This window comes from Carica papaya, chromosome 3 (assembly GCF_054855325.1).
Source record: "Carica papaya isolate Zhongbai chromosome 3, ASM5485532v1, whole genome shotgun sequence".
NCBI lineage: Eukaryota > Viridiplantae > Streptophyta > Magnoliopsida > Brassicales > Caricaceae > Carica > Carica papaya.
In genome coordinates this window covers 5959552-5970212 of record NC_142311.1, presented here as the reverse complement: position 1 = coordinate 5970212, position 10661 = coordinate 5959552, and the positions used below count along the sequence as shown (strand labels likewise).

General features: G+C 32.8%; 1 protein-coding gene across 15 annotated transcripts; it reads left to right on the top strand.

Annotated features, from left to right (window-relative positions):
- Positions 1-2136: 2136 nt before the first annotated feature.
- LOC110815822 (cadherin EGF LAG seven-pass G-type receptor, putative (DUF3527)) lies at positions 2137-10386 on the top strand. Of its 15 annotated transcripts, none has more exons than XR_015817639.1 (7): positions 2476-2833; positions 3751-4051; positions 4132-6011; positions 7245-7484; positions 7575-7721; positions 7873-7934; positions 8603-10386. XR_015817639.1 is itself a non-coding variant. In XM_088215290.1 (6 exons), exons 4-5 carry the CDS (start codon positions 4266-4268, stop codon positions 7482-7484), a joined length of 1986 nt encoding a protein of 661 aa, XP_088071416.1. In that variant the 5' UTR covers positions 2137-2253; positions 2688-2833; positions 3751-4051; positions 4132-4265; the 3' UTR covers positions 7575-10386. The 15 variants fall into 15 exon arrangements, 4 of the variants coding, with proteins under 4 accessions (XP_088071416.1, XP_088071415.1, XP_088071414.1 ...); XR_015817647.1 differs by having other exon boundaries at positions 7575-8855; positions 9843-9893; positions 10065-10386; XR_015817646.1 differs by having other exon boundaries at positions 7575-8855; positions 9343-9447; positions 9843-10386.
- The last annotated feature ends 275 nt before the right edge of the window (positions 10387-10661 follow it).

The following is a 10661-nucleotide window of genomic DNA, read 5'->3' as shown; positions in this document are numbered from 1 at the left end:
ATTACTAGTAAGACAAAGCCTGTAACATAAATATTACATGTTACTTTATCAAGTTTCTTTTAGAGTTCTTCATTGTTAATTTTAATTTTATTTTTAATCAACTCCCACAAATTACATGTTGATATACTTGCAAAAATTTAGATCACATCAAATACATTAACACAGTTGAACTTAATTTTTTTAAAAAAATTAAATGATATCAATTAAATTATCATAGATATATTATTGGCAAACACAAATATAATAAATAATATTTTTCAATACTATTTTTTAAAAAAATTCATTTTTTTTTTCTTCTGGTTGGTAAAAATTAGAATTGTATCGATAGAAGCTAAGGATGCTACGTTCACTCGATCCAATAACGAAGTAAATTTAAACTGAATTGAAATTTCATTATACATAAACTTTAATATAATATATTTGCGGCTGCATTCCATTATATCATAGTTTTGTGTTTATAATATTTGATTTAATAAAATTAAAATTTTTATTTATTAATGTGTTAATAGATTTGTGATGAATAAATTGAAATAATTGTTGGTAAGTTTATTACATTTCCAAACATAATAAATATTTAACGACAATTGAATTTTTTAAATTAAAATAAGCACAAATAACTTTATAATTTTTTATCTTTTTTTTTTAATTATTACATAATTATAAAATATACGTGATTAAAATTGTAAGACAATTTTTACTACTATCAGAGTATGAAAAATACTAATGTTTAAATAACTTAATTTTTTTATAAACATATTAAAAAATAATACCGTCAATCAACCAACTTAATTATACATATTTTCTTTATTCAATCAAAATTCTCTAGGAGACTTATATTTTAGACATTACAATTACGAAAATAGTTCACATTTATTTTCACTTGATTCTATATTAATCAATCCTTAATTCATAATTAATTAATTAATTATATGTACATATATACTTACTGTACACATACATCAATAATCAATAAACATGTGCCAGCGATTATTGATTGATTACTATAATAATCACTTGATTAGAATAAATTTTTTCTTAATTGATTGATGAATTGATTAAAACATTCCCAAAAGACAAAATTGATTGAATCGTTTGTTTCGGTTGTCACATGGAACCAAATTGAACCGCAGTCTATTCGTATAATCAAACAAGAGAAAAGTTACGAGTGGATAGATTAATTTTTAATTATGTTTATGGCCGCACCGCTGATGTAATAAATATATACATTCATATATATACACACACACACATATGTATATGAGAAGGTAGGGAAGAAAATGAGCAAGACCAAACATTTGCACATGAAAAGTATGAAGAATCAAAATAATATATATATATATATATATAGTAGTTGTAACGCCAATATAAGCAAGACATGGCATATACGGTACGATATCTTATCTTCATATACTCGGATTTCTTCTTTTTTAGAATTTAATTAATTAATTAATTGTTATAACATTATAATAAATATTTAAAAATTAATAAGATGACTGTCGTGTAAATTAATATATTATGATTTAAAATTTTATACAACATTTAAAAAAATCTAAACACGATCCAATGGAGACCATATATATATATTTTATGTTGTCTAACATAAAGTATGTAAGCATATTTTATTTGATTTTGCTCAAATTGTATTGTGAATTTAATTTGCGTGACGGTCATACAATATGATATGATTACTACATGATGATGATTTGTTCATAGATATATATATTTAATTTTTTAATAAATAAATTAATTGATTGATGTGAAAAAAAAACCCAAAAATTGAATTGCAAACAATTAGAAGATAAACGACCAACTTAAAAATATTGGATTTAAATGTGCATACGTATATATATATATATTATATAATAAATTAATTTGAATTTTTAAAAAATTGGAGATATTGTTTGGACGTATGTCGTGTGGCATCACATGTCTAGGAAGAAGTAATTTGGATTTGGTGGGTTAAAATATAAGAATAAAAATAAAAATAAAAATAAAAATAAAAATAAAAGGGAAACGGAAACGGAAACGGAAACGGAAAGTCGAAGTGTTTGGCAAGTGGGCACTTACTGGAGCCGTGTACTTTGGACTCTGTCGTGCTCCCCAGCTCACCATCCCATTCCCTTTTATTTTCTTTTTTCATTCAAAATTCACCTTCTAATTTATTTATTTACAAATTTTGTCATTGACTCTTTTCGTTTATGACTTGTGTTTTCATTATTAATTAAATGAATGTAGAAAGCTTATTTTTTTCAGGTACTCTCTCTCTCTCTCTCTCTCTCTCTCTCTCCACTTCCTGATCTGCTTGAACCAGTATTATCTTGTTTGCTTTAAGGGAAAATGAAATTTTCAAAGAAAGAGGAAGTGGGTCCGAGAGATAACCGTGTTAGAACCAAATTTCCACAATCACTAGCTTCACACTCTCGCAAATCCCATTATGCCTTCCACTTTGTCTTCGTTGCATGTTATGTTGTTAGTTTTCTCTCTCTTTCTCTTCCCTCTGGATTCCCAAAAAGCTTGTGGATTATACAGAATATTTAAATACCTTTTTTCTCCGTTGCTTAAAATAAGATTGAGTTCCTCCTCAAAATAAAATTATTTGGCAAATATTGTTATGAGCATCACTTGGTTTTCAGTTCACATTCTCTTTTTCTCCGTGGAATTGACTTTGCTCTTCTTTTTCTTTTCAGTTAGAGATAACCCAGAAAGAACTGAGCAGTCCAGTTGACAAAAAGTTATCTTTGTCGATAATCAATTGCTCCTCCAAGCTGGGCTGCTTCATTTCTTCTCATTCTTTTTTTTGGGGTGGTTTCTGATACCGGATCCATTTCTTCAGGTAACCAAAAGTTTATTGTTGTTTTCTGTTTTTTTTTTTTTTTTAAATTTACCAACTTTCTTCCCTAATGGGTGTTTGTCTATTTACTAGCTTTTGCATTTATTTATTATTTGGATTTTTGGGCTTGTTTAATTACTTATAGTTTCTGGATTTGTCATTAAGAGCTGTAGAAACGGGAGAACTAAGGTTACTTTTTTAGTCAAGAGTTTGCCTTTTGTTCATTCTATGAAAATTTTCTTCCTTTTAATCAAAAGTGGCTTTAATGGCTCTGTGGAGATGAGCTGCTGATTAATACAAATTATATATTTTTCTTGACTTGTCCACTTCATTTCCAGCAATTCCTTCCCTATGTAGTTTACTCATTTTTGCTTGTGCTACTTTCCTTGTAAAATTTAATTGATTTTTCTTTTTCTAATAAATGGGTCTTTAGGTCGCTGTTTAATCCATCCTCTGCCATTCTGTTCTTTCCCCACTCTTTAGAAATTGTTTTATTAATTTGCATAAAATTTTGATTCATTTATCCACAAATGGAGAAAATCTTTTATTTTCTGCAGAAATCTGTTTATTTCTCCCTTTCATGCTTATCAACTTTGTTACCAAATTTCATAATATTATTCCTCGATGTTATAGTTGGAACATTACTGTTCTGGAATTCCTTTGCAAAATTTTTATTTAATTTAATGCGGAGAGATTGTAAATTATATTAGTGCGATAAACAACATTTAGAGCAATGCATTCTAAATTTTATTATAACTGATGTATTTTGGAATTTATTATTGTAATTCCAAACAAAATTTTATTATAAATACAACTTTTATCATTTTAGGTAGACTCTTGCCAATATCATCATATAGTTAAATTAATTATAAAATTTGCAAATGAATTTCACATAATTTTAAGATTTCTTGCAAATACAGCTGAAGGGACCTGGATTTCCAGCTTGGCTATTATGTCGGTTGCCGTAAAAAAAGGCATGAAATGATTTGGTTTCCTCAATTGCCTGTTTTCCATTTTCGGATAGGGAAGAGGTTAAATGAAAACCAAGGGTAGTAGAAGGAAGTGCTTGTTATTGGGCGTGGTTCTCAAATCTTAGCAGCAACAGTTGGGTGGATGATTTATTTCTCATGATCATAATGGCCTCCTTCTGGTTTCCTTATGGTTAATGGTACTACAGCAACTAGAATATCTGGAGGTTTCCTCTCTACCATCGTGAAACTTGTGAGTTCTTAGTTTCTTCTGATCGATAAATTCTTCATTCTGTAATTTTTGGATGCTGATCAATCTATATCACTTTTCAGGTTTACTGTGGAATACGATTTGACAGGCTGGTGTCCATGTGATGTGGAATGGGTCTGTTGTCAAAGTGTAAGAATTACGTGGAGAAAGAGGTTGGTACTTGAAGTTCTATTTCTTTGTTTTATTTGATCCGATCATGGCAAAAATGGAGGATACTTTCATAAATGATGATAATGACAGCCATGAGAAAGAAGAAATAGGGAATAGCCCGAGCAAGGGCAGAGAAGTATGCAGAGAAAATTGTCTGAATTGTTCTGAGGTAGATTCTCAAAGATCTCTGAGCAAGCCAGAGCGTTCTCTAATATTAGATTTTAAGAGATTAAAAATTGGTCAAAGTGGTGTGAAGGGTCCATTTGTTCGAGGTACTCTCCTCTTTGATAATAAGATCCCAAAACATGTGGTGACTCTAGATGAGAAGTATCTTCGCCATTGCTTGGAATTGATTCATGTTAGTGCATCAAAATCAGCCCAATGCAGCATCCCTGTAAATTTGGGCTCCATGAATATGGATGTCTCTTCTGATGGCTTGAGCATTACGAAAGTTAGAAATGAAAGCACTTGTGATTTGGATAGGTTTGTTCTTGAATGTCCATTGGTAGGTGGAGCTGGGAACGTAGTCATCAGCTCTACTGGACAATGGCTTATAGGTCCAATTATGGATAGTAAGAGCATGATGCACAAATTGAACAGCTCTTTGGTAAAAGAATTGGGTGAATTAGATATTGGATCTAATTTTGGGACAAGTGGATTGAATGATGTTAAGGACTCCAGATCTTGTGATTTCATGAGCTCTTCTAGTGGGTTAAGTAATTATTCTCTGCAAAAGTTAGAAAAGAAAATACCAAGTCCCAGGAACCATAAACATGAATCTGGGACTCAGCATAGAAGGCTTATTTCCATGTCAAGCACAAACTCTACTTGCTCTTCTGATCATTCGGGTTCTTCTACTTCAACCAGTCTTTATCAAGGAATGCTCCAAAGCACCTGGAAGAATGGTATTCCGCATTTTGTTTTTTCCCTAGATGATCAGAGAGAGGTCTACGTTGCTAGCTTGTATGGGATTGAGTCAGCTGATAATCTGGCATTAGATTTCGCATACTTGTTCCATTTGAGAAAGGGTGGTGGAAGGGACCATGAAACCTATGCTAATGTGTCACGCCTTATTGGTAAGATGGATGTATCAACTTCTTTCACTCTTTGCCCAAACAATTCAAAAATCATGGAGAGAGAGTTTACTTTGTTTAGCAGTGGTGAAAGTTTGGTGGGAGGGACCCAAACTGCATCTCATAACCTTAGGAAGAATAAGGGGTTGTCTAAGAAGGTGGTTAATGCATTCAGGATTAGTCAACCATCCAGGCAGAGAAGCGTCTCAAAATTTGATGGGGCAAGTTCAACATTGGAATGTAGTTGGGAGCCATACCAAGATATAGCTATTGATACTTTAGGTGGAGTCAATCTCTTAGAAAATCATCTTCCACCAAATTTCGAATCAGTTGCCATTGTTGTGGAAGACCATCTCCCTGACAATCGCCAAACTGAAGTTGGAGGCTGGGGCTTGAAATTCCTCAGGAAAGCAAATATGAAGCAAACCATCAATACTCTTGAAGACTCTGTGCCTTCTGCTTGTTGTACTCGTGATATTGGTGTTTGCTCAACAAGTCTGGATGTTCTAGTTCCGGCAGGTCTTCATGGTGGGCCAAGAACCCAAAATGGTGGCCCTTCAAGTCTCATTGAAAGGTGGAAATCAGGTGGATCCTGTGACTGTGGTGGTTGGGATTTGGGGTGCCTGTTGACAATACTAAAAACCAGGTCAAGCAAAGAAGAGGCTTCATCACAAATAGAGATTGAGGAGGAGTGCAAGTCATTTGATTTGTTCATACAGGTACTTCAATCATCCTGTAGCCCTTTTGGTCAACTCCTTCAATTTCTTCTATAAGAACTTATTTGTATTATCCTAATCCTTTTAAAGTTTGATGTTTGACCTTTGTGCACTGTTTTTTTTTCACTTTCATGTTTGGTCTGCATGTAGTTTCACAACTATTTTCTGATCCTCTTTTGCTATTAAGCACACTTTATTATTTGTTTCTCTTCTAATTTATTCTGGTAATAGGGATTCATCTGTCATCTGTACATTGCAAATATATCTTATTTTGGTTGAGGTTGATGACTATGAAGTGACTTACTTCCTACAATTACAAATAGGTGCCTCTAGGTTGAATTCTTGGTGAGCCTCTCCAAAATCTAAGTTTGTCATAAATTCTAGAGAGTGTACTTGGTAAGAGAACTTAAATGTCATAAAGTTACTTCAATGCAGGCTTTGGGTGAGTATTTACACCTATGGTTGTGACTTGGTAAGCAGATAGTTCTGCTTGATCATGGTTGGTTATCTGGGTGGATAGTGAGTAGGCAGATGAGTAGTGGATGGGTTTTGGCTGATGTTTCACCCTATTTCACGTAATTCTTTGCAATTGGCCTTGCTTATGTATTTGAATCTGACTCTGCCTGTGATATGATCCTACAAAGCTTCACACTCTTTTGATGCAAAAGTATTTTCTTGGTTCATAAAATTTCATTTCCATTAACTGTTTTAAGCAATGGTACTTAAATGAAAAATGCAATTACTTTTCAGGGTTCAAAGCACAGTGCTCCTGGGTTGAGGATCGTAAATGTACATGATGATTTGTATTTTATTCATTTTCAATCATCACTATCAGCTCTGCAAGCTTTCTCTATTGCTGTCGCCTATATCCATAGTCAGAATCCAACATTGTGGCCTAAAACTGTACAGGAATTGAAATAGCCAGATTCAGAGTTGAAGTTTCTTCATTAGTTGTAACCTTTTTTCTGTTTACAGTTGTAAGTCAAACATCTACACAGGAACTGAGATGGTTGGTTATTCAATCTTGCTTGTTGCTAGTTTGTCTAGTCTCAGATCAAATTTTTAGGTTAGTTTGTATTGAGAAGGTCATCCTTCAATCCACAGATTAGAAAGAAAGGCTTGTAATATGGTAATTTTTTAATGAATGTATAAGTTTTTGATGAAGTGATTTTGGCACCAAACAATTTCACAGAAATTGGTATGTTCTAAGATTGGACTTACTGTGATATGTTTCAGATCAATGAGATTTGGAATTCAGACATGAGAAGAATCAAGTTGCGAACATCCATTTCTGAAAGATTTCATGACGCATGTGATCAGATATGGTTTTCCACAAGGGGGAAAAAATGTTATTTCTATTACTTTTTAGATTTATATGTACAAAAGGATACAAGTTGGATGCTCTTTCTGTACTTGGGGAGTTTTTTCTGTGAAATATTGTGCTTGGTGAATGGTTCATATGGAATTCCTGATTAGGTAAGGGTTGAAATATTGTAAGTCCAGTTTATTGGTTTCAACCAACCAGGGGTGTGCTTTCGATGTGAACTAAATATCAATTTTCTATAGTTTGTCAAGGTTTCAGACCATCAAATCAGTCAACAATCTTTTCGGATGATACCAGCTAGGATCTGTTGCGCTTCATGCAAATACGTGATTCCCCTTGTTGTTCAATCCTCTCTAATTGCTGGCACAGTTGGAGAGGGAGGGCAGGAGGTACTTTTCATATCCAAACTTCCTTTTTTTGTCTTCGTCTTCATTGCATCCTATAACATACTTGGGAAGCAATGGAGAAGGCTAATCTGCATTTAGCTGGATTTAAATCTTAATCATAAATCTGTATTCTCAGTCAGCTTCTACTTCCCAGGTAAAACAGTGCCGATATACAAACTAGTCGACACTAGTTTGTTTATCTTGCCATATTATCAGGTAAGTTACATCATTAAAAATTTTTAAGTTCTTAAGCACGGATGCTTTCTTTTACCCCCTTTGTCTTGGAATAATTTTGGAAAATCCTTTGATTAAGGGAAGTTGCTTTAATATAGGATCAATTCTCTGTCATACACTGGCAGTAGGATTGGAGACTCAGGGCAACCTTTGCTTGTTGTAAGACATGCATTGAATAGATCAGTATGGGATATGTTTTCATGTTACGATTGGAACGAATGAAGTTCATTTGAAAATTTGCATTTAGTTCAACTGATGGAGGATGAAAATTTTTAGAAGAAGATAAAAATTGAACTAAAGGAATTTCAAGTGCAACTGAATCAACGCATGCCAAATTCATTAAGTGGAGAAATTTTGAGTGCATTATTTTAATTTGACTTCAAATTTTTTATGATAGTAAAATTTTATCATCTTCTAGTTGAACTAGTTATGTGTTTCCAAGCCAATTATGTTGAAGCAGTTCATTTTAAAGATATAAATATCACAGATACTTAATCGGTTAATAAGCTCATTACAGAGTTCGAATTTGTATGTTCATGATATAGTTCTAGCTGCTTCCTCGACTCCCCTTGAGACTTTTTTGACAGATTTGAAGAAAGAATTCTTAATGACCGATCTTTGGCCTAACTATAATTTTCTTGGTGTCAAAGTCACTCCAAAAGATAATTGCTGGACCAACTGGACTATGCTGAAGAACTTTTACAACACAGGGGATTTGGAAATTATAAACCAATCTCTACTTTGGCATTCTCTCGTGGACAAGTTGGTAAAAAAAATATATTCCTCTGTGTCATGATCCTACTCATTATTCGAGTATTGCCGGGTCTTTTTTGAATTTCAACTTTCACAAGACCAGAGACACATATTATCAGGCTGCAAAGAGGATAGTTGGATACAATTAAGGTACTCTATACTATTGTCTCCAGTTTTCTTATGCTTCTCTTTTAATCTTATTGATTATTTTGGTAAGTAACAGGCTTGTTGTCTGGATGCTTTTGGTTCCACCATGAGGTACTGTCTTCTTTGGTTCCAATTTAATAACTTGAAGTGTCACAAAACAAACCACCACTTCTCGTTCTGGAGCTGTGAGGCTAAATACAGAGCTGTCGCTGTCGTTGTTTTTGATTTATGTAAAAAAAGAATTTTTCAAAGGAAAATATATTGTTCTTCCTTTGAATACTCTGGTTGTCCGTTGTGATAGTGTCAACACTATCTCTATGGCATATAATCCTATCCTATATGTCCAATCTAAACATATGGAACACAATATTCATTTCATTGTGGAAAATCTTTGATGGGAAAGCACTTATTGTTTGTTAAATTCCTAATCAAGATCAACTGGCAGATATTTTCACTAAAGATCTACTGCAAATTGAGTTTTTGATCTCAGGTCCAATTTGTATCTTGCTTCTCATAACTTGCCGGGAGTAAAGAGAAACATCACAGATATTTAGTTGAGGCATTCTCGTAGCAACAGGTGTAGCTGAGATTGTTGGTTAGTAAGTCCATATCTAGTCTGTATTGTGGCTTTAGGGAAATTTTTAGTTTGAGGAGGAAACCCTTTTTCCCATCAACTCATGTAATCCTACATATTTTAGGCTTCTAAATTTCTAGTACTTAAAAATGGCATAGCTGAGATTGTTTGTAGCTTCTGCTATCATCTTTTAGTATACAGATGCATGCTAAGTTGAGGTATTGTTGAAGCAAAAGGTCTTGTCAAGCTCATAAGACGGCTACTCTATTGAATAGTCCCCAGACATTTTTAAGTAAATTAGGCTGTGGTTGTTGTTGCGGGTTTCTGACATTGTTATAGTAGTACGCTGGGACATGTTATCTTTAGCTGGATTTGGGTGGCTAAATGAACCCTTTCTCTCCATCATTCCGGTGCAGGAATGACTTCTACGACCCAGGTTCTCAATTTGTGCGGGTGGCATCAAAATTGTGAGTTACAACATAGACTTTCTCGTGATTAGCTGTGAGGTTTAATTGATCAGTTTTCAGTTTGCTTTTCTTGGTAATGAGATCTGACATGAACGTTGAATTTTGTTTCTAATTTTGAAACATGTTGAGTATATTTTCCTGCTGAGTTTGTTCCCGTTCCATTGTTTTCAGGATTTTTGAGTTTGGTACACAACAGAGCAGGTAACTTCTGAAGTGATAATTCTCCGAAGATGCTGATCCAGTGCTTGTAGGAAGGATGGGTCTGTTAAAGAGAGTGTATTATTATTTTTGGAATTGCCAAGTTCATCATCTCTGTAAATTTAACTTGGGACTTTTAGGTTTTGTTCTAAATCTGTTGGTGGGGACTTGGCTATTCTATTTTGATGACTTTGAGCTTGATCTGTGATTCCAATGAATTAAGTGGTGTCTACACTTCGACTTTGAAAAACATTATGATTGAAATGTAAAGTTATGAAAATCGTATGGTAGTAAATGTTACTTGCAAATTATAGTTAAAATATTAAGTTTACACTGAAAAATGTGAAAGAAATAATTATTATTATTTATATTATCATATTAATCATATTTTTTATATTTTAAGATTTTGAATAAATAATATTTTTAAAATTTTATCTCTATATAATTTACATAATTATAACTGTCACATTAATTTTATTTTTATATTTAAAAATTTAAATTAATAATATTCAAAATTTTATCTGTATACAATATATATTCATAATTAATATTAACATATTATTTTAAAAA

What these genes read in the sequence shown, in the direction of transcription:
- LOC110815822 (XM_088215290.1), top strand. Translation starts at nt 4,266, where the DNA reads ATGGCAAAAATGGAGGATACTTTCATAAATGATGATAATGACAGCCAT. An exon ending in CATTTGATTTGTTCATACAG is followed by an intron (nt 6,012 to 7,244) that starts GTACTTCAATCA and finishes GATATGTTTCAG; the next exon opens with ATCAATGAGATTTGGAATTC.